Source organism: Zootoca vivipara, chromosome 8 (genome assembly GCF_965207765.1).
Source record: "Zootoca vivipara chromosome 8, rZooViv2.hap1.1, whole genome shotgun sequence".
NCBI lineage: Eukaryota > Metazoa > Chordata > Lepidosauria > Squamata > Lacertidae > Zootoca > Zootoca vivipara.
Window position 1 is genome coordinate 51,319,697 of NC_142591.1, and position 26,881 is coordinate 51,346,577.

The 26,881-nt window shown below is 38.5% G+C and overlaps 1 protein-coding gene across 16 annotated transcripts in view; it reads right to left on the reverse strand.

The window, feature by feature from the left end:
- Nucleotides 1-2,221: 2,221 nt before the first annotated feature.
- Nucleotides 2,222-26,881, reverse strand: part of PLAG1 (PLAG1 zinc finger) — a 34,473-nt gene continuing 9,813 nt past the window's right edge. For 2 of the 16 annotated variants that reach the window (XM_088675546.1, XM_088675540.1), the window contains 5 exons: nt 23,434-23,508; nt 17,958-18,067; nt 14,001-14,163; nt 9,283-9,641; nt 2,222-8,748 (listed from right to left, as the gene is read on the reverse strand). In XM_088675546.1, the coding sequence (XP_088531672.1) occupies nt 7,485-8,748; nt 9,283-9,524 (1,506 nt within the window). In that variant the 5' untranslated portion in view covers nt 9,525-9,641; nt 14,001-14,163; nt 17,958-18,067; nt 23,434-23,508 and the 3' untranslated portion in view covers nt 2,222-7,484. Of the gene's footprint in view, nt 8,749-8,943; nt 9,642-14,000; nt 14,164-17,957; nt 18,068-23,433; nt 23,509-26,881 lie in introns of those variants that run through there. The other 14 variants (XM_088675542.1, XM_088675543.1, XM_088675550.1 and 11 more) reach the window with 10 other exon arrangements.

Genomic DNA, 26,881 nt, shown 5'->3' on the forward strand with positions numbered 1-26,881 from the left:
CAGTGTATTGGGGATTTAGTAGAGGGTCTTCAATACTAGGATTTGAAGATAGTGAGATATCACAGGACTCTTCTGTGATTTCCTATCTTCTTCTAACTCCAGTGCAATATGAAAGAAAACAGCTCTCCAAAGTGGTCATTCTCTCAAACCCCACAACTTTAGATTTGTAAATAATGCCATTGAGAAGTTTGTGACTCCAGTCGATAATGTTCAGGCTTAGTTTGGATTCCCTTTCTACTCCCCACCCCATTTCAGTATGGTTACATCCAAGCATTGGGTAGTTTTGAGGTTTTATTCAGAAATCTTTTAAATGGGCTGCTCTGTAGAACAGGTGATGTGAGAACCACCGAAACAAAAACGAAAGAGAACAAAGTTTATAAGTGCTATATTAAACACTTGCTATGGTAAAATACAATATAGTTTACACTGTCTATTAAAACCTGTCTTAAAGTCATTTGCAAACAGCAAAAGGGCTTTGAAACTGCTGCAGGTTCCCAAACATCTAGCAGCTTTTGAGCACTTAGAAAGCCCTTGCAAGGGATTTTGAATGGTGGGCTGTGGTGCCCACCTGCCAATCATCTGGTGTCATAATGGTGTCATGTGATGAACAGGTGGACAGCCCCACTCACCTTTCCAGTTTGACCTGCGAAACTGATCTTTTAAGGATTGTTATAGCCATTTGTCAACATAAATTGCCATTTACCACGTCAGACCATTGGTCCATCTGGCTCAATATTTTCTATACTCATTGGCAGTAGCTCTCTTTCACTCCATCCGAAGATGCCAGGAACTGAATATGGGACCTTCTGCATACGGAGTATGTGTTGTACTACTAAGCTCCAATCTTCCCCATATCTTCAGCATGTAGCTTTAGCAGACATTAACAGATTAGGGCAAATGGTTTTCAGGCTGTGTCCTGGGGAACTGTTTCTTAAAATGAGATGATCAGTAGCTGAAGGGCAGCTAATCTACCACTTCTTCTTTTCCTGTATAATGCATGGCTATATGAGTGTAGAAAGTAAGTTACACAGCAAGACTTGGCAGACCTGGCTTAGTACCACATTATGTTACTGATTGGGTGTTCTACCATAATCTTTGCAAGGAGAAAGTCAGTATGACTTCAATTCAAAAAGTCCATGCTTTCTATAGGGAGTTAAAATGTTGTAAGCCAACATGAACAGTATCTGTGATAGTTAGTTGGAGAAATGCAGTAGGCTACCGCAAATGGTGACTACTGGTGTTTCTGCTAGGAGGCAGTGGCATATTTATTCCAGTGATAAGGAAAGCAAAGTTGAGAAATGGTACCAAGCATTACAAGGAACTTTGTAATGAACTTTGCTGGGTTTCCTCATTCAGCACACCAGATGGATGTTGGTCCTTTGTGTTGGTTATCTTGCAGTGCTATCAGCAAAAAGAAGGTAGACAGGCCTAAATGTTAACTGTTGTCCCACGCTTACTAACTGCAAGAGTAAGTATCTGTAAGCCCTGTATAGAAAAAAGCCCTGTAATTAGGAAGCATTTGTGGCAATGCACTCAGGAAAGAGAGGACGGCAGCTGTGACTCTTGTCACCCAAGGAAACCTATGAGCCACACCACTGCTACGGCTTTGAAGATTACTATGCACAGCATAGTTCCATTGCTATAAAATGATTCATAATATATATTAAAAACGGCAAGGTTTTGTAGCATAAGTCTAATGCTATAAAGCATGGGTGACTAACTTGCAACCCTCCAGATTTTTTGGACTCAATTCTCATCAGCCTCAGTCACCAAGGCCAATGGTCAGGGATTATGGAAACTGTCTAACAACATCTGAGAGGGCCACAGTTTAGTCACTCATACTAAAAAAATGGATACCTATGACAAACTTAGTTGGTCTCTAAGGTGCTACTGGAAGGATTTTTTATTTTTATTTTGACTGCGTCAGACCAACACGGCTACCTACCTGTAAAAAATGGTGAAAATGGTTCAGATAAACCTGTCAGCTCCACATTAAAATCTTGATACTGCCTAAGTTTGGAATGATGTCACCACTTTGCTAAAGACATTTTTGAGACTTGTAATATGTATAAACAAATTTTGAACTGAGGGCACCCACAATCTTCCATTAGCTGTCAATTTACTATCTGCAAATCAGAAAGGTTGTTGGAATACATTAATATTAAGTTCACAGCCTTTTGCATAATCACACACACACACACCATACTTAATTCCAGGCATATTTTGTACATAACTAAAACCATTCTGTTTTATTGATATTTTGTGGAGTTCACATATTTTTGTACAGCAAACATAACACTGTAGGCCACAAGAAGCTGCAGCACTATTGTTTAATAGCAGCAAGTTATATTTTTATCAGGGTATGTGGACAATAAATAGTCTGTTTCTTTGGATATGAATGTCTAAAATGAATTTCTGCTGCAGCTTCATAATGTGATAGCTATTTTACAGAGCTTATACACAAAAATATATATGCAATCTTTTGTCTATATTTTATACAAATACAACAGTAGTTTGTGAATACATTTTAAAGTAAATATACATGATAAGCAACTCAATTTCCCATATCACAGGATAGTAATTTTAAATGAAATACACAAATTCAGTCTGGAATGCATTTTTCTATTTTGACTCAAAATCTGTATCATTAAACATTTTAGCACACAAGTCCAAACATTTCTCACTATCTAAAAATATAAGTTTCAGCAATCCAAGTCAGGTTCAGGTGTCATTCTTTTTATATTTCCCGCCAGTTTGTTAATATTCAAAGGGCTCTTAAAAACAAGTATGTTCTTCACTTCACACCATATCAAAAGCCCCCCATTTCATCTATCATCTTCTAGTTTTGAGAATAGGTTCATTTGTGTACAAATTTACATGTCCAAGTTTCTCCTTTTGCAAGTGCATATGAATACATGGTGGTGTACAAAATTCATTAATGACAAATTAAGTCACAGTATAAAAATATATCATACATCTATAAATCTAGTATAGGCCTTTCTCTATGGATAAAAATACATCAGTCTGAATGAGACAGGGAGGTCTGTAGCACCATGAGAGGAGTTGTATCCCAAGTTATATTAGCAGCATGATCCACTATAATATATTTGCATGAGTGTTTCTGAGAAAATAAACATTCATTCTGGTTCAACTGTACCACTGAAGCTTATACTGAAAAGTGTTTGCATGCAGTTAGCAATAGTTCTGTGTCAACTTTAGGGTTAAATACTTACAAAAAAAAACCATGGCCTTCCAGCACATGACCACCCCTTGAAGAGGACTATCAACACTCTTTTTTATTACTGTGACATCACTTTAAATTGTCTTCCTCTATAGTATCAAATAAGTGGCTGTTTTCATTGTAATATGACAGAATGCAAATAGGCAGCTGAACCTACATGGCATACTTCATAGCAAACAATGTATAGATTTTATTACTAAGAGGCACGTTATTTTAAGCTGCTAAACCAGTGTATGAGACAAATAATTAAGAGCTTAAGTCTTCTCTTTATACTAAAAGGCACAGGACCAACCCTATGTTGAATTCCAGCAGCAGCATAGCTATGGTAGGGAAAATCTTTCAAATACTGCATCTTAAATGTTCTGAGGGTTACAGTCCTACATGCACTTACTTGGAAGTAAATTCCATTGAATTCAGTGGGTCTTCCGAGTAAAATACACATAGTATTGAGCTATAAGACTGTGCTCCTGTGCCTAATTTCACACATGTAATTCCCACTGAAATGTATGGGACTTACTTAGCATTAGTGGGCACATGACTGCAACCTCTAAGATTTCAGAGTATACACTTAACTATTGTTGACTATTCAATTTTTGGACTGGTATGAAATGGCAGTAGAAGACTGCAGTAGAAACATGTAAACCTAGGAATCCACTGTAAAAACCCTTTAAAAAGACACACTGGTTTTGTGCAATATAGCAAATTGATACAAAAACACTTTTAAGATGTACCTGTTAAAAGTTACAATGTTTACCATTCTGTACCCAAAGCATTATACCAAAAGGCCCACATATGTCATCTAATGGCACTTGAAAAATTATAATAAAAGTTTTTTTTAATAATAGAAAGCATAACCTGTAAGAAATTCTCTTTTATAAGATTTAGGTTTTTTTTTCTTTTTTTTTGAAAGTGCTATATCTTGTATTATGTGTAACACAGAAGTTGATCGAGCTTTAGTTAAAAAACAACAAGAGAAACAGCCTACAATACATAGAGCTCACTAGGCAAAAATCCTGAAAATATGTACTCTTAACATTCATTATTAGCTTAATAAAGCAATCAGGTCTGGCTCATGTTTTTAGTCAGTATATGGTTTTTGAAAACCTCTACTGCCAAATGAATAAATCACTCTATTCCACAATTCACTACTAATAAACACAAGCAAATTATATATATATATATAATATTTTTTTAAATCCATAGCAGAAGTTTAGAAGTTGCACAAAGTGTGGTGCATGATCAGCCAGCACACACCACACCCCACCCTTAAGAATTAACCTGGTAACTACAAAATAGGCTTTAACATTGACAGTTTTAAGTTGCCAATAATGACTTTGCCTAAATGATAGTCATAAAGCACTAATGTGTAAATATTGCCTACGCTGTCATTCTGCTTCCATATACTCCTACACCTTACTTCAGTGACAGAAACACAAGGTGTAGCCATCTGCTGAAATACTAACTGAATGAGGTTCAATATCTTGTCAGAGGTCCCTACTACTATAACTTGAAGTGCACCTGTGTCTCTAATTAATCCCATTTTACAACCTGAGGGAACTGCCGTAACAACATGGAGCCTTCATATGTATTAAGGAGTACTGGAAAAACTAGTTTTCTTAAAAAATTTTTTTAAAAAAAACCAAGTTAACCAGCAACTAACACTGAAAACAGATAATATTGTCATGACATGCTTTGTACATACCACCCCTGTCAAGCACCATAAGCAATGTAGTGGTAAGGCTCTATTAGAAAATGAAAGGTTAAAACTAGTTCGACTCACTTCTGAAATGGGTGAACAGCTTTTTCAAATAGTCACCTGCTGGTGTTTCCCCATTAACACAAAAAACTACTGAGTGTGTGAAAAAAAATGGGACAGAGAAGGCCAGTCCCTCAGGTACCGATTCTGAAAGGTGTTGAATTGCTCCAACATCTACCGAAACATCATGGAAGGAGGTATACTTTTCTCATAGGACATGACTCCTTTCAAGAGATAGTAATTCCGTCCTTTCTACTACTACTACTAATCATAATCACAATTAAACAATTTTCTATTTGCTTTGTCATTTGGACACAAAGTAAGTTTGTAATGTTTCCAATTTTCTTCTGATGTGCTCCTCTCCCCTCCCTTAAAATGATGGTGCTAAAAGGCTGGAAAGCAATATTGAACAAGTCATTCCACTAAAGCTGTATTTAAGCAACCTGTTTCATAGAAACTAAAGGAAGCAATCATGCAGCGGAGCTAAAGTCTACTTTGAGAAAGTCTTCTCCCAGCATATTGGAGCAGCTTGCAGAATTTTGAAACTGTATTTTCCTTATTAATACACCCCCTTTTAATGCCTTTGGAACATAAACATTTATAAAAAGTTACCATTCAGTAATAAAATTTAAATACATCAGTATAAAATAGTAAAATCACACCTGCATATTGTTCCTACGATAAAAAAGTAGGAACTAATGATACAAATATTGGGAGCCAAAGCTCCTTAATGGGAGCAACTTTTGTTTCTGTGAAGTATATTAAGGTCAACCACTTAAAACCTTGTATTCAGTTACACAAATAATTGGAGATAATTATGCCAAGGAATAGAATGTTACCAAGTCACAGCAAAACTACATTTTGCATTTATATATCAGTTTCCCCCTCTTTTGGTTATTGGGGTAGGGAATATAAGAGGGCATTTTGAAAAGGAACAGCAATTTGATATACAGCATGAGTAGCCATTTTGTTGTTAGTTTTCCCAAACACCCTTTTATATCAGGTAAAAGTGGCATAAGCAATATGCTTTTACTTCACTCCTAAGAGTCCTGTTATTAATTATTGGCAGTGAGAAAAATCACTTGCCAAATACCCAGGCGTGGTAAGTGTGATTACCATCTGCGTTGTTACTTAGGGTGACATTACACACCATGAAATACAACTCAAGAGATCCGCTCCAATGATAATATGGAAACATGTATTTGTCAGTTTACATTCATTTTTTGACTGCAAACTAAACATCAAATTGACATCATATAAAAAAACTTTGTCTCGACTTCACCCCATCTTTCTGATGAGACTGCTAAAAAAGATTATGGAAAAGGTAACATTAAAATGGATTTTATTTGATACTTTCTGCTTATTTTCTGAAGGAATTAGTCAGCAGAACTGGAAGAAGGCACTTGTTAGCAATTCCTCCTTCTACTGCCCACAATGGTTACTGTAAATCTGGTCCGGAGGGTCTGGCACAGATGGGGGTGGGGTGGGGGGTGCAGGGGAGTTCAGGGGAGAGGGGAAACTGTCACAGAAGAAGAGTTTGGATTTGATATCCCGCTTTATCACTACCCGAAGGAGTCTCACAGCGGCTAACATTCTCCTTTCACTTCCTCCCCCACAAGATGCCTCCCTCCTCCATTCTGCTGATGGATTCCTTTCATCAGTGAGCAGAAAGCATTGGATACTTTGGATACTCATTGGATACCCAGTGAGTAGTATTCAACCATATTTGACTCAAAATAGTCCTACTGAAACTAATAGACCTAACTATAATTTCTATAATTTCAAAGAGTCTACTCTGAGCAAAAACTTAGTTGAATACACCCAATATTTTTATTTGAAGGTCAGCTCTTACATTTTGTCTCTTTTAAAACTTCCCAATCAGGCATAACTTTCTTACCAAATTATAATACTTTGTAATTGCACTTAAGTGAGAGGTTTCTTCCTCTCTATTCTTGTGAAGTTATTTAAGCGTAAGTGGTAGGTCCTTCAGACCTTTGAAGAAGACTACACATAAAAACTTTTTCAAACAAGAGTAACACATTTCCTTATTTATAAATCATGATTTTCAGTTCATGAACAAGGCAAAAATATTCTGAATTTTTCACAAACTTAGTTGTATTAACAGTAATGTTTTGTTCCTAGTCTTGAAAGTATCAAAATAGCCACAATTCCATTGACAAAGTGAATTATCAGATCTTAATGAAACTTTAAACAAGGGATACATAACTTTTAGTGGGAATGGTTTCCTTTTCCTTTTTTTAAGTGTGGGTCTGTTGGCAGTGAGAATAGAGACTTAAAAAAAACAGTAAACAACTGTGAATGAACACATTCAAAATATTTTAAAAGTTAATTTGAATTTCATACTGGCTTAATGAGATTGGTACTGTACAAAAGTAGATTTACAAATGACGTAACGTAGTAGGCACTACATTAATAAAAGTAATCTAAGGCATTTCTACAAAACTTGTCACAAGGCAATTTTTCACCCTATTGGAAAGCTTGATGAAAACGTGGTAATGTTGTGGTTGTGTTTAAACTGCTTGTGAAAGCTGCTGATAATGAATGCAAAGACCCAAGACCTATACCATTACCAGGGTCATGTGGATCTTGTGCCTGTTGAGGAAGCTGCGTCATAGATGAATGTGCTTCCTCTTGGGTGTAACTCATTCCAAGATTTCCTACAGAAACAGAAGGATTAAAAGGAGGTCCATTTACTGGTATAAAATTGAATAACTGAGAGAAGTCCAGTGATGGGGTGCTTAGAGGTTCACTAATAGAAACTGAACTTTTCGAAAGGGAAACATCCCCAGATCCATCATCTAGTGGCCCTACTTGAGGATCCAACCCTAATTTAGATGAAGATGCTTGAGAATCTTGGGATGAAGAAGGCATACCACTTTGCAGTTCCATTAAGTAACTTTCAATTTCCCCTTTCAATGGCTGCTCTTTATCAGTCATAGAAACTGTATATGAGGTAGAACTGAGTGGATATTTTAAAGAGAGCTGGTGAGAAGGATGGACAGATTCCATATCTATTGGACAAGGCATTCCTAAAGGTAATGATGTGGCAACCATTTGGTGTGCAGATGTTGAGCTCTGCATGGACTGAATCTGAGTATTGTAGAGATTTAATTGCAAAGTGTTTGTAAATGGCTTTGATGTCAGTTCACTGGAAGATAAAGACATCACTGGAAGTAACTCGTCCTTTATAGGCACAGAAACATTGCAAGTAAATGGGTCTAGTAGATCCATTGGCTCCGTTTTGACCTTCAGAAGTTCTTGGTTGTGACTTTTCTTCATATGCCGTGTTAGGTGATCCTTCCGGCCAAATCTCTGTGCGCAATACTGACAGAGGAAGTCCTTTCTTCCAGTGTGCACTACCATGTGTCTTCGGACATCCTTTCGGGTGTAAAACCGACGATCACAATGTTCACACTGGTGCTTTTTCTCCTTCACTCCACCTGATGATTTGCCTGCATGAGTTTTTAGGTGCTCCAGCAACACCCCTGTGCTTTCAAATGTCTGCAAACATACTTTACAGGTGAGGTCACCACTTGTTGCAGCATGCAAAGCCAGGTGACGCTTAAACCCAAGCTTCGTGTTGTAGTTCTTTCCACATTCTTCACACTTAAAGGCCTCTTTATTGGGATTATGTGTATGTAGGTGATTCTTTAGGTGATCTTTTCGATGAAACATTTTCTCACAATAATTACACTTGTGGGTTTTCTCAGGAGAATGAGTAGCCATATGCCTTGAAACACAGATATATTCTGTAAGTAATTATTTTGATCAAAAAGTACACATGTTCATTTATGGCAGCTAAATACTAAACTATTTTTTTCAAACAAATATTTTGCAGAAGCCATGTCACTATAGACATTAAATGTCATACTTAAATATACCAAATCACACATTACAAGCAATTTCATTTCAATTGACATTTTAGTTTGATGTTTAAGTTATTTTAATAATGTATTTCATTATATATGAATATTTCAATTATGCCCATAGCAAAAATGCTCAATCGATACACTTATTTGCAACATGTTTATACAACTGAAAAAAGCTCTAAACTCCTCTTTGAAAACACACACAAAGACTGAAAGATATTAGCTTGTAAAACTATGCACTATAGTTTATACTGTACTTCTACAATCTGATGTCTAAATTAACTAACATTTCCTCCCTGCAAATCAGCTGAAGTGTACACAGATATATACTTTTACAAAGCTTAAAATGGCCAACAAATGATAATATAATCTGAAAAATAAATAGAGTTTAATACCTTAGTAATTTGTACTTAGAAACAAAGGCCTTGGTGCAGTCTTGTTGTGTGCACTTGTAGGGCCTCTCTCCTGTGTGAGAGTATGAGTGAACCTTTAATTTCTCAACACTGTTAAAGGCCTTGTCACACAGTTGGCAAGGAAAGTTTTTTCTTGGTTTGGATTCACCACGCTTACGTTTCCCTGAAGGGACTTTCTGGGTATCTCTTACTTCTGACAAATCACCAGGAATGACAGTGGCCATCGCAGCCTAAACCAGGCCTTCTTGTTGGACACTTGGGAATTGCCCAACTCCACTAAATGATTTAGCTTTAGATGGCTTCTCAAGTTTCATGTGGTCGTTAAAGAAAGCAAAAGGGGACTGGAAAAAAAAATAAGAAACAACTATTTGTAACTACACTTAATTTTGAAGTTTACTTGCTATGTGATGTTTTTGAATAAAGCTTATATAAAATTAGGTTCAGCTGGTCTAATGTAATATATGTAGGCTCATTTAAGCTATTTATCACAGCTCAAAATTCACTGCTCAGGATGGACAGAACCACATATGTGCTGAAACTACATCTTGCCATTCTTTTGAGGTCCTTGAGGTAATGTAGCAGTACTGCAAGAATTTATCTAAGCCTTTAAAATAAAAGTAATTGTTCCTATATTTCTGTATAAAACAGTTTCTTATCTTGTATCAAATCAAAGTGATATGGCTAAGTGAGTGCCACCTACTGAAGAAAAAAAGCACAATTCAAAAGGAATATAGTCTGAAGCAGCACTGTAAACATGACTAAAAATAATGTCACATGATACAGCACTCTCGTGACTATACTACTACAGAACTTTGGGGGAAATGCAAGTTTGAATAGCTTTACGGTACATAAAAAAATTTATTGACTGTGGAATACAAAATGCCAAGGAAAAGCCCCTGTGAACAGATAACTATAATGTCTAATCTAACTCAGCATCTTCTGACCTTCGTTATTTGTGCACAGAGACTTCAAAATATGATGATGATGATGATGATGATGATAATAATAATAATAATAATAATAATAATAATAATAATAATAATGTATTAAGTGTATTCAATCATGCAAATCCTCAAATTGCATTCCAGAGTGCTATAGTCCTGAATGGTTTGTACCATGCAATTGTTCATCATGTGAAGAAGCCAAGCTGTGGTGATTTAGTGCTCAGGAATTATATGGGCACAAGTATGTCAACATCTACCAAGAGTTATTTAATCCTTGCTTTTCGTAACCATGAGCACTCTGCAATCCTCTATTCCTAACAGTACTGTTTTTCAAATATTAAAACTAAGCTGAGATCATAGATAGCAAGGCCCAAGAAGCTATTAAGGAAACAGATTGGAAGCTAGATATGCAACTGACAGATACTGAAGGTTTATGAGGAAAGACAAGCATAAGCATAGAAGGTACTGTAATAAGATTTACTCAGTGGTGTAGTTTGCATGTCACGGTAAAGCAAACTATGGTTTACTGAAACCATGTGAATCTAACAGCTCCTGGAGAGAAGCTCACACCTGCTTTGCTCGTCCCCAGGCCTTTTAGCAGTATGGAATGGCATCCCAACCCAAGATCATGATCTCTCCTCAACCACGATCTGTAACCAAAGGACAAATCCCAGGTTCAAAAGACACACTAAGCTGAACCTTGACTCAGCTGTTGCACCACTCTGTGCTAAAGGGTTGGGGGAGGAGCCAGGCTCTCTTCTGGAGTCAACATGTTCATGCAGTTGCAATAAGCCACAGCTTGCTTTACAGTGATTTGCAAACTAGGCCAGTTCCTCCTAACTGAACAATTGTCTGTAAAATCTTTGGTGCTTTCAAACAAACCATGTATTCTAATGAACACCTAGTTACCATCCAAATATTTAATCTTTATATCAACTTTTGAAAAACCTGGTATTGTTTTAAAAACGTCCATCAGTGGGGGAAAAAATCAAACCTACTTCTTGGGGGACAGGGAATGGCAAAACGTATAGAATATCCTAGCATGTTTTTTATTGTATTATTGATTTCTGTACTTCACATTGTAAAAAGAAGATTTTGCTATTCATAATTGGTGCCAATTTCTTTCTAAACGAACTAGATAAATCATATAAGGGGGGGGGATACCTCCCTTTAGGAAAAGTGGTAATAATTATCTCCAGGATGTTGTTTTATCCACATGCTAAAACCTGCTAGTAGCAGATTCAGCTGGTTTTGGGAGGAGCAACCCTCTACAGACATTAAATTCTAGATTTTTAGGCTTCGCTACCACTACACTTTAACCTAAGAAAGTTCGCAGACAGCAAGTTTCCTGTCCCTTCCACCCCCTTGCAGCCACCTGCCCTTCATGAAAAGCCTTTCTAGAAGTCATGGTAGTGGTGGTGTTCATCTGAATGCCCCTATTGTACAGCAGCCTCATCATGGCTGTATAGTCAGGACCAGAATGCAAATTTGTGTGCTCCTGTCCTCCCGAGTGAGCATCCCTAGCCTCTGAGATTTAGGGCTTACTAAGATTGATTTTATGCCTGCATCAGCAATTTCATTAAACACACTTAGCATCAACCACAGTTTATAACCATAGTTAAGACCATTTTTTATAAAGTGTCTATTGAATATGTTGATGCAGTTGCAATACCAATAATAGTTAGCCCAAAACTGGTAGTGGGAGGAAAGACCCATCTGAGAAGGCTAAAACCTCAGGGTTTAAGTCCTCGGGGAACTCCTGATTTCTCATGTACTCATGGTTAGGCCACTGGGAAAGCCCAAAAAAGTTCTACGGTAAGAGCTTTTTAACAGCAGAGCGGAAAGGGCAACTATGAAACTCACAACTGACACACTATCTGGGGGTAGGGTGGGGGGGGACTATATTTTTTTTATTTATTAAAATGGTATATTTTAATGCATGTTCCACAACAAATTGAATACCGTATCCCTATTTGTTGTGCCAGATACTGATACTCTGAGGACGTCCTAAGTGAAAAGGAACTGAGGCTGTTCCAGTGACCAATTGTTGTGTCCCTTAATTAGCAACAAAAGCAAACAAGTGCAAGTCAAACTACAAATGAAAAATAAAGCACATTTAATTATTTGCCTGCCATCTTTCTAACATTTCCTTATTGATACCAATAATGCTTATTTAAGAAAATATGATGAAGTAGGAACTGGGAAGCAGAACATGCATCCCCAAAATTCAGTTGTGTGTCCCTATAAAAGTCTTAAGCGAATAAACTGCAAAACCTAAGTGAGCACAAAAAGAAAAATAATAAAATACAAGAAGTGTTTACGGAAATGCTTAATGAATTCGGAAAGCATAACATCTCATGGTGATTACTGCTTCATCATAATTCTGTAGCTATATGGCATCTTCAAGCCCTAAAAAAGAAGCTACACCTATAGTGAACTGTAATTTTATCTACCCACATAGGTTTAGTGGTAAGATTTTCAAGGATTTGTCTCTTAATACAGTAGCGACATTGAACAAATTGTAAGGCCTTAGAAGTACCTTGGAAAAGAACTAGAACTACTGCCTTTTCCTGTCAGGAAGTTGTGAATAGGCTCAACCATATATGTTTGTGCATGTGTGTGTAATTGTTATACTAAAAAAAAAAAAAGAGTGAGACTATCTCAAGACCCTACATATGGCACAATCACCTGCACCGTGGACCAAAGGTAGTGGTGTGGCAAGCTGTAAAGCAGGAGGGGTATGACTGAAAGAGTAAAACCAGTACGAGAAATGCTGAGCCCTTGCCCCAGCAACAGGTTTTTGTTCTTAGTATTTGCAACCAGAACCAATCCCCCTAGCCACGTTTCATTTTGGTCTATGAGCTCAGCTACATGTAATGGATTGTGGGGCACAAATGCTAAGGGCAATTAGTTCAGCACTCCTCTTCACCACCTCTCTTTCCCTTTAAATATACTGTGCTTTAGAGTTGTGCTGCAGACCCATGTTTGAATGCTCAAGTCTACCGCTACTACATCTAGCTAAGGCCTCAAGATCATTTAATTTAAGGAGTTGAAACTATGTGCTGAATAAGAAAGATCTTTATTGCTCTGGAATCTAACCGTTGAATTCATTACGATGATGCAAATGCTAATAAATTAAGTGCAGCTATGCCCTCATATAAAAACAGTTTCAGCAGGCAGGATCCAAAGAGGCCTGTGCATGCACGTAAAGCACTTCCCAAAGTACCAGAGGTGGGGAAGTTTATCTTCCCTTACAACTGCACCACCTTGTGCTCACTGAATTCTCTCCAGAGTGTGCCCTAACCGTTAGAAGCAGCTGGGAGGAGAGGGAGGGAAAGGAGAGGGATGCACGCAAGGAGCTTCAGTAGAAAAGGAGGATCAGTAAAGCCCTAGTGCACATGTAGAACATTGCATATGGTCCTCTGGAGCCCAGCCATTTAAATTTGGTTATGCTAGTCCTGGAGTAAATTTCTGATTAAACCACTCACTGGCTTATTATTTCTAGCTATCTAGATAAGCTAATTCAATTGTGGATGTACAGGCTGAGCAATGCAGACAGAATTTTAGCATTAATGTTCAAATATTACACTTCTCAAAGACCAGCTGAAAAAAATTTGAGTCACAATGCCTATTTTCAGCTTCAGTATATTATTACTTATTCATATTGGTTCTTTCACAACTATAGGATGGATGATACAGTTATTAGAAACCATTTAAAATCTACTTTACAAAACAATACTTTTATATATTTTGTACCATTTTAAAAGGTGTTCATACTCAAAACAGATTTATGGTAGCCTCTGTTCAGTGCACACCTGGTGATGGATAACGAAGAAAAACCTTCAGATTTTGGTCTTAACCAGTTCCACTGACATGTCTAGGAGCAAACCAGAATCCAGTGCTTCCCATTTTTGTTGATCTGAAAAACAAAGAAGAAGGGGCTAGACATTAGTGAAGAGGTTGACTTCAGAAAACTAGATGTCAATGGGAAAGAAAAATAGCCTGTGCTCATACTTCTTATGGTATATAACAATAATTAACAGTAATCATGATCCAGATTTTCTGCATGCAGAGAACATATCTTGTCTCTAGACAGGACTAGAAGACAGCAAGTCAGAAGAGGATATAAACTAGAAAGCTAATATAGTCTTCTCCCACACATGGTGCTCAGACAACAGTGTTGCCCAACAGTACACTCCTCTTTCTGGCTGCATGCAATCTTCTAGTCTTCAGCAAACTAACAGCACCAGGAACAGTTCTGCATATAGGATCCGAGTAACTGAATGTGCCCAGAGGAAGTATGTTCTGTGAGATACTGCCATTACATGAGAACCAAGAGGGATGATAAGTCAGGTGTAATCAATCTTCACTACTCTTCTTGTTTGCGTCTTCATTCCCTGTTCTGCTCCTTCCCTTTGATTCACTCACTTGTTTCCAGTCCTTTGCACATGGAATCAACATGCTTTACAATGGTCAATGCATACCAGCTCTTACCATTACCTTTTAATTTAATGCACGTAACTGATAATGGTGAATTACAAAAGGTAGTAATTCCACAAGCAACAGCAGTACCATAAGCCAAATAACCCCAAAGATGAGAGTACATGTGTTTGAGTTCCACTTTGAGGTGTGAGTGCATGCATGCATTTGATTTGAATCAAGAAGGATCAGTTAGAAGAATGGTTAAGCACTCTTCACCAATCATGGCTTCCAGTCATGAAAAGGGATGAAGGGCAGCCATTACATGTACTTATACATAACTTGCTCCCTAGTCTGCAAGTATGAATTGCAATATGCTACTCAGTACACATAGCAGGACTATGCCTGGATCAAATTCAAATTCTTTTTTAAAAAAATTAAGGATGTTTTAATTGTTGTAACCTGCCCTGGGACTTTGGGTGAAGGGCTGGTAATAAACTGTAGGAATAATAATACAAAGAAAACAATTACTCAATCCATTTACATTAGAGAGAACAAATTCACAATACAAACAATGTTACTTTTGACATGTTGGACAATGATCTATTAGCTTTAAAATGAACTTGAAAATATTAGTTTCAAAGGCCTATTCACACACAACACTAAGCCATGGCTTATATAGGCAAAGTGTGATTTGTTCGACCATCCGAAGCATGCCCAGCAAACTAACTATGGTTTGTTTCCAGACAACAAATCATGATGAAAAGCCATGGTTTGCTGTTGGCATATGAATGATGATTTGTTTTTAACTATGGTTTGTAATTATGCCTAAATCCTGCAGCCTCACCTAACCATGTTTGACAACCCCACCTCAGACTCTCACCAAAAATTGTCATCCCACCATAGATACAATCATAAAATATAAAACTATAACATGCAATCTAAACAGTTTTAATAGGAAGTAACACAAAACAGAGCAGACAATGCCTGGGAAATGTTAGAAGTACTAAAAGAAATAACTTATTTATTTCTACTGGGGATGGGCTAGGAAATTTTGGAATACAATCAAGAAAGCAAATAAAAATATAGTGTTACTGTTGAATTCTCTATTATTGTTCACTTTATACAAAAGAGATACTGTTCAACATTTATGCATTGATATTGTGTATGATTGTCAAGAATAAGTTATGCACGATATGAGAGCGTATTCTCTCTTCCCAAACTTAAAATAGAAGAATGAAAACAACACTTATCAAAGCGAACACTTCCATTCAGACAGATGTTCCTATTCTAGGTTTCATATCAAAATTGTTTAATTAGGGTGAACACATGAAGACCAAAAGGTAATACTTATTCCAGTACATTTTTATTAATAATTATTTACAAAAGAAGTTTCACACATCAAATACAATTTATATGTTCAAGTTAGCAATGTATTATTGTTAATACATCGCACATATTTAGCGTGCTTAATAATAATAATAATAATAATAATAATAATAATAATATTTATACCCTGCCTATCTGGTTGGGTTTCCCCACATTGCATCAAAGCCAACATTTAGATAATGGCGAAAGGTCATCAACACACACGTGTCTGTGATAAAAGTGTTGATTTTTTAAAGATTTTTGCAGGTGTAGTACTACTATCAGGCACCAGCACAGACTGCAAAAAGCAATCCCCTTAAGCTACTATTCAGGAGACATCCCAGTCCTCTGGACAGGCTTTTCAGAGAATCACAGAATTATAGTTAGGAGGGAATCCGAAGGTCATTTAGTCCAACTCCCTGCAATGCAGGAATCTTTTGACCAATGTGGTGCTCAAACCCATAACCCTGAGATTAAGAGTCTCCTGTTCTACCAACTAGCTATAGTAAGGAACTACAGTGAGAAGAGGAAAAAGAAAAACTGTTTTGTGAGTTTCCTCCTAAATTTGGTTATCAAGATAAAAACACAGTGCCCTTTTCTCTCTCTCAAAATGATACCATTGTAAAATGAAGTGGATGCTATCAAGTTGTCATTTCATATTTAAAAAATCATTTCCCTCACCCCCAATGACACTTGCACTTTGTCTGGATATAACTTTACAACTACAGGGGAATCCCCACTTACATGGGGGTTCTGTTCCAGAACGCACACAAGTGGGGATCCCCCGTTCTGCCCTGACCTTTGTCGTCACCATTTTTGGCACGTGTGTCAGCAGGAGCACACGTGCTGATTGTGCGCAAGTTGGGAGACACCTGTATATTACTGAAGTTGCTTCTTAATCAAATATTTCAGTTTATTTTTTGGGGGGACATATTCATTAAGGCATATTTCTGCAGGGTTTTTTTGTTTTGTTTTTAACGGACTGGATCAAACGCCAGTTAGTTTATAGAACCAGAAAGTTTTCCTGTTCAAAATATTCCAAAACAACCCACAACATAAGAGTATTAACAGACTTGTTAGATCAGGTGAAGTCTAGCGCAGCTTTGTTTTCAATGGTGACTAGCCAGGTGCTTCTGTTCACAATCAAGACATGAATATGATTATATTTCCCACCTGCAAGTGTCCCTAGCATCCAGTATGGAGAGTTATACTGTCTCTGAACATGTGGGTTTAAATATTATGGCTGATAAGAGGAACCTTCAATTAGCAGAGCTGCGGTAGAATAGTAAAAAAAGGTCCACGTAAAGGTGTGGTTAGGGGTAGCTTGACAGGACTGGTAGGGTTTATAGCATTCCCACTTCTGGGAAGCATAAGCCATCCCAGCTTGTAAACATGGGAACACACCTATAATTATAAATGTGACTAAGAGCTCGTCCATTTGTTCTGTGTCTAAAAAACATGGGGCCGATCTGAGTGGTATTCTGCTGGTCCTGTGATTTCTAGGCATGGGTCTGAATGGCTGTGTGTTTGCCCCCCAGCGTTCGCCTAGAAAAAACACTCTCGACTGCTGAATTGGAACAAACAACAATCCACAGAACACCCAATTGCAATTTGGTCTGATACAGTGGTAAACTGTGGGTTTCCCTGTGGGAAAGCAGCAAGGCAAATGGAGGTGTGGATGAGGCCCTAAAAGGCATCATGATATGATGTGTCATGCTTGGACGAAGGAGACCAGAATACAATCTCTAAATCAGTTCTGTGGTCCATTTAAAGAATGAAATATTGTGCCCATTTTTTGATCTAACACACCTGACTAGATTTTTGTAAGCATAAAAGGAATCATCCTAAGGAATACTGGAATATATATCTAATAAAAGTTTGTTAAAGCAAAAACATAAAAAATAAAAATAAAAAACCTTCACCCACCTTTCAAGCCAGACATGTAAATAACCACTTGCCTAGATATGTAGCAGCTCACAGGCAAGTGGGAACTCAGAACTCTTGATCTGCAGTACATCCACATCTCGTGTCTAGTCCTTTAAAAATAAAATAAAATTCCATCGCAGAGGGCTGAGGAAACTTTACACCTTCCAGGTATCAGCACCCAAAAATGCCTTTTACCAGTTCTGTCTGGTTCACCAGCTACAGCTTTTCTTGCACAGTGATACATTAATAATAATAATAATTTATTATTTATACCCCTCCCATCTGGTTGCGTTTCCCCAGCTACTCTGGGCGGCTTCCAACAAAATATTAAAAATACAATAAAACATCAGACATTAAAAACTTCCCTAAACAGGGTTGCCTTCAGATGTCTTCTAAAAGTCAGATAGTTGTTTGTTTCCTTGACATCTGATGGGAGGGCGTTCTACAGGGCGGGCGCCACTATCAAGAAGGCCCTCTGCCTGGTTTCCTGTAGCTTTGCTTCTCGCAGTGAGGGAACCGCCAGAAGGCCCTCGGCGCTGGACCTCAGTGTCTGGGCTGAACGATGGGGGTGGAGATGCTCCTTCAGGTATACTGCTGAGGCCATTCAGGGCTTTAAAAGTCAGCACCAACACTTGAATTGTCCTCGTAAACATACTGGGAGCCAATGTAGGTCTTTCAGAACTGGTGTTATGTGGTCTCGGCAGCCACTGCCATTATATGTGTTGGCAACCTAAAGGCTGGATTACTGTAATGCATTCTATATGGGGCTGCCCTTAGGGCTGCTTTGGAGGCTCCTGATTTGGCAGCCCATACAGATAGGGGTGCATGGCCGACACCGTGACACCACTGTTAAAACATTTTCACTAGCTACTACTACATCATGTTCATTGATTTGCAAAGCCCTGAACAACTTGACAGATCCAGGGTAACTTCTATTTCAGCTCAATCACCGAGTTCATCTGCAAGAGCATTGTTAGTCACCTCCCAAAGATGGTAAAGCTCACCTGACAGCAATAAGAAACTGCACTGACACAGTTCTAGAATGCTCTGCCAATAAAGATTCAGCAGACATCTTCTGTTTTAATTTTTACATTTCCACTGAAAAGCCCTCTGCCCCCCCCCCAAATAGCACTGCTACTTTATCTTTTTTGTACCTAATGGAGACCTGGTAATTGACCACAAAAATGCAACAACATGTACGCTAAAGCTCTCAACTTACACACATTTAACTTGTGTGCATTCAGCTTTACATACATGGCAAAAAATTAAAGAATAAATACTAAGGGGGTGGATATCCAGAAAAGACTTTGGCAATGTTTTGAGTATGGCTAAAAGAGCGTGGCTGGAAGCGGGCCAGTTATGAGAATCATAGAGGAAGTGGCATTGTTATTTGCAAGTCAGGGTCCAGCAAGGAGACCTTATACTGGTAGGAGGGGACCTGATGAAGTGTGTGTGTGTGGCAAGTAAGCACATATCCATGGGTGACACTTCTGGGGCAAGGTCATAATGTGAATGGAGTTCATGGGCAGAGGTGGTACAGTTCATTTAATTTCCATGGGAAAACTCTTCATACAGACTTCAGAGCAGGGCATTTGCTACATGCAAAGTCATATTCTCTGCAAGGTGTCACACTCCTCCATGCTTTGGGCCATCTTTCCCTGCCTCTTTCTTCCAGGGCTCACATGCTCACTTTGCCTTACTCTGCACATGCAAACCTCATGAAACTCTCAGAGGACACTGCTATCACAAGTCTACATGTAGCTGCTTGTTGGATCAGAAGAGGGGAACCCACTTAAAGAATTGAAAAACTGACCCCAAAGAAGGCAAAGTGCTGAAAACAGAACCCCGGATGACCACAATGGAAACCAGAAGGGGAAGCGATGACAGAGAAGAAGTACAGAAATAAGTACTAGTAGTACTCAGGTGGGTGGGTGAAGAAAGAATGGTGGTCAATAGCATCAGAGGCTAGTTATAAATCATAATGGGGAAAGGTGTCTCAACCTCATGGCATAGCTATCTTAATTTCCCCAGCTTTACCACTGTGTGAAATAATTTCCCCTGATTTAGAATGCAAACTCTTGTCTCTCTGTTTTAGCACAGAGCAGAAATCTTCACTTATCACTGCCACCAGCTTCTGTGATTACTAACTCGGATCAGGCATACCCTGGGTCAATAATTCAGACCAATTCCTATACATATAGAAAACCAAGATCCATTTACATGAGACAGAATATAAAGACAGAATGACTGAACCAGCACCACACTTTAAAGTTTTATACCATTAGATACTATTACATCTTCATGATACTATTACATCTTCATACTCTTTCTGACTGCTTACTGTCCCCACAGAGCTTTAGCATAAAGTAACTGGACAATATAATGTGATCTCCAGCTGTGCTTTTAGTTGGCCAAACAAATGACAAATATAGTAGTTTAGTGTGAAATTCCTTTTGATGGACAAGTTTTGGCAGGTAAGCTGTTCCATTCAATAGGCTTCCCCTCAAAAAAACCCACAATGCGTTTAATTTGCAGGGGAATTGTACAGCTCTATTTTAAAAACTGGTGCACATAAAAGTGAATATGGTATCAAGCCCATATTTCCTATGGATGTGTCATCACAACTGTCAAATAATGTGCAATTAGCAGAAAGGTATGTGATTTTATGTTACCCCTGATGTTTTATACATGCCCTGCTGAATGCAAGTTCAGATACATTTAAAAAAAGATACTGATGCTTACTTAATATTTGCATCCATAGTTCAAAATCAGTTATGCTAGAATGGCATAGCCTAGTTTCAGGAAAGAGCCATGGTGCTTATACATTCACTCAAGCGTGGAAATAGATATGACACCTGATGAGCGCCATACCCCATAGTTGCTTTTGACTGGACTGAACCATTTAGGGGTCCTTTACCTTTACCTTAATTCCATACTACGTAAGTACTACAGTTTTCTACAGTTTCATCGTGTGCTTACATACACTTCAGTATTTATGCATTCATATTTTCCCTTGATCTGTGAGCAGACTAGATCTGCAGGTCAAAGTAACCTAATGAACTAATCCAGAGACTGAAAATCAACTGAAATTATGGCAGCTGCTATCCTATATACCCTGGACTCTTACTTTCTCACACAAGCACAATAGCACATTAAAATATAAGTTTATTGATAGAAGCTTGTGGGAGTTAGATGTTAAGAAGTCCTAAAATGTACATGTGTGCTAATGATCTAAAAAGGAGTACCACTGATAATACAGAAAAGTGTAGTGCTTTTCTTTCAGAAGTCTCAATAACAGTGCCAAGAGAATTGACAAAAGTGGTATTTTCACTCAACTTGTATTAGATAATCCTCACAAGTTATACTATCGCTAGGGAAGTGGCAAAGAAGTCTAGACTTGTTTCTTAAAAGTTTAGAAATTCATGCCAATAACATCCAAACTTAGGACTGAACTTAACTAACAGTTCCCACTCTTAAAAACTTTGGGTGGAATGCAGCTAGTGTCTCAGCAGAGGCATCCTTTAATGGTTTAATTAAAGCAGGAAACTGCTAGTAGCTCCAAAATGTTCTCTCCAATCTGGAAGAATGGGCATTAAAATGGCAAATGCAATTCAGTTTAAGTATAAGGCGATACAAAATTCCTAACTTCACATATATGCTAATGACATCTGAATTGGTGGCAACTGATCAGGAATGAGACTTTGGAATGAAGTTGCCAAACCAGTGTGTAACAGTTATGAAAAAGGGTGAATTCCACCTTAGGGATAATTAGGAAAGGGGCTGCTAATATCACAGTCTATGGTACAACTACACTTGGAATCCTATATACAGTTCTGGCCACTTCGCCTCAAAAAGGATATTGTAGAGTCGGAAAGGTTACAGATAGGAGCAACCAAAATGATCAAGGATCTAGAACTACTAACAAAAGGTATAAAGGTGAGTAAAGGGGGACATAATAGAAGGTATACAGATTCATGTATGATGTGGAGAAAACGGACAGGGAGAAAACCCCTCTCTTTCATAGTACCAAAGGCCATCTAATGAAGGGGAACGTTAGAAGATTCAGGACGGATGAAACGATGCATGCACTTCTTCATACAGTGCACAAGATGCAGTGATGCCTTTTAAAGATTAAGCAAATTCATGGAGATAAGACTATCAACAGCTACTAGCCCTGATGGCTATTTACTGCCTCCAGAGGCAGAAGAAACATGCCCTGAATACCTGTTGGTAGGGAGCTTAAGTGCTGAGTCCTACTGCACTCAGGTTATGCTTGCAGGCTTCCCTTGGCATCTCATTGACCACTACAAAAACAGGATGTTGGATCTGATATGCCTTAGGTCTCTTACAATCCTCTATTTAATCACTATTGGTATTATCAGACTAAGTCACAGTTTAAGTAGAGCTATTGAAAACAACTGACTTTAGTTATGATGAACTTAAATCCATTGATTTCAACAGGTCTATTTCAAGTATGACTTATTCTTATACCCCCTATTTCTCAAAACTTACGAATACACATGGGAAGCAACACCACTTACCATTCCTTAAGCAATCCGGAGACCTCAGATCATTTCAGTTCCTCCCTTCCTGGAACTGCTTCCATCCCAGCCAAGTAGGGTTTTATTTTAAGTTGTGTTTTTTTTGGGGGGGGACTCTTAAGGTGAAGGGGTCCCTTGGTTTGCTTTTTCACCCTCTTTCTTTCTCACCCCCCTTGTGTACTACATCTTTTAAGACTGTAAGCCTGAAATTTTTTTATTGATCTGTAAGCTCTTTTGGCTGAATATCTGGTTTTAAAAATGCTTTAAATAAGAAATAAATATTAGAGAACAACACTAGGGAGGATGACAACCTATATAGATATCCAGGCACAAAGCACGGCAAGCACCAGATATTGACACCAGCACCCTCTTAATAATTTCTGTGGTCTCAATGAAGCAATTATGGGAAGTAATTCATAAAATATTGCCATAAATAAGTTTATTGTAATTTGCTTATTGAGCTAACTACAGTATCTACAGTAGATACTTCTGTAAGATGTTATGGTGCCTACATGCCAAACAAGGTATCTGGTCTGCAAGGTCCTTTGATACCCAAAACTACTATCACACTATCTTTCCATTACCCACCGAAAGATTTATAAACATCACTAGTCAAAGAGTAAATCTACATTTCACCACTCCCCACCCTCATCCCATTGTTGCTACTTTTCAAGGTAAGTGGTGAACTGTAAGCAATAAGAAAAAAACTTGGCTTTTGTTACATTTGTTGTTGCCTCCAAAAAAACAGCAAAGTGGTATACAGCCATAAATAAAAAATAAAGCTGTCTAAACAAAAAGAGATTTTGAATTAAACAGAACTAGGCAAGATTCCACACAAAATCAAGGATAGATAGCAGTTTTCAGACATCAGTAAACACTCTCAATAATAATTTAACCCACCAAGAGAAATCTAACAGAGATGAGGACAGGTATACCTTAGCTGGCAGTGTTCCACTACGTGGGCATCACTGTGGAAAATGTGCAGCCTCATGCCCTTGCAGCACTCACATCTGTAAAAGACAGGGCATGGAGGTGCTTTTAGCACTTGCTATTAATACCAGCAAGTTCCAAGTGTGCATTTTGCTTAAATGGTACAAGCTTATCAAAGCAACAAAATAGCCAACTGTCTTGGCAGCTGTTTTAGAAGGTTGAGCATATGCTTAGCTGGCAGACACTAATTTGCAGGTTATGTTAATCACAGACTTTTGCAATCAAGTACCAACCCCAGTCAGATAAAGGTAAAGGGACCCCTGACCATTAGGTCCAGTCCTGGGGTTGCAGCACTCATCTCTCGTTATTGGCCGTGGGAGCCGGCGTACATCTTCCAGGTCATGTGGCCAGCATGACAAAGCCGCTTCTGGCGAACCAGAGCAGCACACGGAAACGCCGTTTACCTTCCCGCTGTAGCAGCACCTATTTATCTACTTGCACTTTGACGTGCTTTCGAACTGCTAGGTTGGTAGGAGCTGGGACTGAGCAACGGGAGCTCACCCCGTCGCAGGGATTTGAACTGCCGACATTCTGGTTGGCAAGTTTAAATATTGTCAGATTGCAAACTAATAGAACCATTTGAACATTCTGTGAGCTAGTTTATTCCATTATTGAAGAGATATCAGTGGCAGACAATATCTATGAGGCACAAATTCAATTCCTCTATATTTTGTACAGTATGTGTAAAACAGGATGGTGATCAAATGGTGAAACTTAAGCTGGACTTCAGCTGCTCTGCAAAACTCCAATCAACTATCTTATTTGAATCATATAGTCTCGGTAGCGCTTGTTATATGGCAAATTCAGAGACAGAGTTATGAAATATTTTGTAAGTTTTATAACCAAGTCTGTAACTCAAGGGAGTTCATATGTAAGGCTTGAGGATGTGAACAAGGGGCTTGGATCAGTCAGTGCAACCATTTGCAATCTGGACCCTTGTCCCTCTTGGCTGATAAAAACTAGCAGGGAGGGGGCAGTTGGCTGAGTCAGGGAGGGGATTCAAACCTCCTTGCGAGGTGGTGTGGTCCTTGCTTGCTTGAAGGAGGCAGTGGTAAAACCACCCCTCAAGAAAGCCTCACTGGATTTGAAAATCTTAAGTAACTACCAGCTAGTTGCCATTCTCCTCTTCTTGGTCAAGGTTCTTGAGCAGGTGTTGCTCTTGGAGGATATTTATTTTCTAGATCCATTTCAATTGAAGTTTAGGCCCAATTTTGACACAGAAACTGCTTTGGTCATTCTGTATAATGACCTCTGTCAGGAGAGACAGGGGAAATGTGCCCGTTACTTCTCCTTGACCTATCAGGCTTTCAATACCATTGACCATGGTATCCCTATGGAGCAGCTGTCTGAGTTGGGAGTGGGCGGCATTACTTTGTGTTGGTTCCAGTCCTACTTGGATGGTCGTTTCCAGAAGATGATACTTATGGCCCCATGAAACTTTCAATGTGAGTTCCTCAGGATTCAATCCCCACCCTTAAGCACTGAGTGGGGTTATCCAAAAGTTTGGAGTACATTGTCAGCAATATGCTAATGACACACAGCTCTACTTCTCCTTTACATCTGCAGGTGTGACTGTGGATGTGCTGGACTGTTGTATTGCCTCAATAAGGGACTGGGTGAGAGCCAACTCACTGAAGCTCAATCCAGGTAAGGCTGAGGCAATGTTAGTGGGTGGTTCCCTAGACCAGATGGAAGCAGTGGACACACCGCTGTCACTTGAGGCTCAGGTGGCCTCAGTGGCGTGGAGTGCCTTCCATCAGTTTCAGCTACTGGCCCAGTGCACCTCTATTTGTACAGGAATAGCCAAACTTCTGTTGTCTATGCTCTGGTAAACCCTAGGTTAGATTACTGTATTATACATTGGACTGCCTTTGAAGATGCATTGGAAATTTCAGCTGCTGCAGAATTTGGTGGCTAGGTTGTTCACCAGGGTAAGAAGTTTTGAGCATGTTACAACAATCCTGTTCCGGTTGCACTGGCTGCCAGTAAGTTTCCCAGCCCATTTCAAAGTGCTGATTTTTACCTATAAAGCCTTAAATGGATCGGGACTGCAATACCTCAAGGATCACCTCTCCCCATACGAACTGACATGGACCCTGAGATCATCCTCTGATGCCCTTCTTCATGTGCCTCCTCCATGTGAGGTCTGGAGAGTGGCAACACGAGAACAGGGCTTTTCTGTGGTGGCTCCCCATTTGTGGAATGCTCTTCCTAGAGAGTCTGGCACCTTCAATACATTTCTTTGGACCCCAGGCAAAAATGTTTCTCTGTAACCAGTCCTTTAGCTGATTAAATGTGTTTGTGGAAGGCAGAGCTGTGGGTTTTTAAAATTATGTATTGTTGTCATTTTGTATTATTATGTTATGAACCACCATGTGTTCTTCAGATGAAGGGTTATATACTGATAAAATAAAAACATTAAAAAATAATACCTCACACTACTCAGAATTAGCATGTATACCTTTTTTGTGAATAGGCTCACTATTCAACTAACATTAGTTCTGGCATTAAAATCTAGTAATGAAGATGGAAACATCTGAGCAGGTAACCACATGGAAAAGGTTGCATGGATATTTGATCGCTCTCTTATCTAACACTTAGAATGGTACAAAATTACAGTGTATTTCTACAAATGCACAGACACATGTATACTTTTAGAAGGGCTATAAGTACCAGATTCCTTTAAATTCTTACTGAGGCATGTGTTTGATAAAACTTGGATAAAAACATTTGTTTCTGTTGAAGTAGCAGGTTTCAGTTTATTTAGTGAATCTGGTGGTGAATGTTGAACTATTTTCTTATACGCAGGTCCCATTCCTGCTGAAAGACATCTAGGATTTCAGGTTTTTGTATGCATACATGATGTTATCACTGTCCTTCATTAAAAAGCATACAAGTTAGAAAGCACTTGGACTAGTGTAGCATAGCTGAATAATCTAACAATAAAAATGCTATGTAATGAGCTTCTTGATAAGTGGGAATGTCAACCCAATTCAGATTTGTCACTTAATTTCAGGATGCTGGGCCCCAAATTCATTTATCCTCACAGAAACATTTGACACAGGTTGAGAGGAAAAACTTGCCTAAGTTAACTTAAACAAGCTTCCTGACTTTGCAGGACTTCAAGCCTTGGAAAACTCACTTCATCCATTTATTACACAATACCAGTCAAAATTACACACATTTCTTTGATCATAATGAACACATCAAAATTATTTGCCCTAAGACCGTGTACTAATGTAGACAATCTTTCATCAGGCAAAAAAGGGACTCTTTCATCATCAAGTGAAAGGGAGGGGCACCAACTGGATTCCAATTCATGGCTTCAACCCAACTAAATCACTGCAAAAATGAAACAACATCTGTTAATGCAATGGAAGTTCCCTTCCCTTT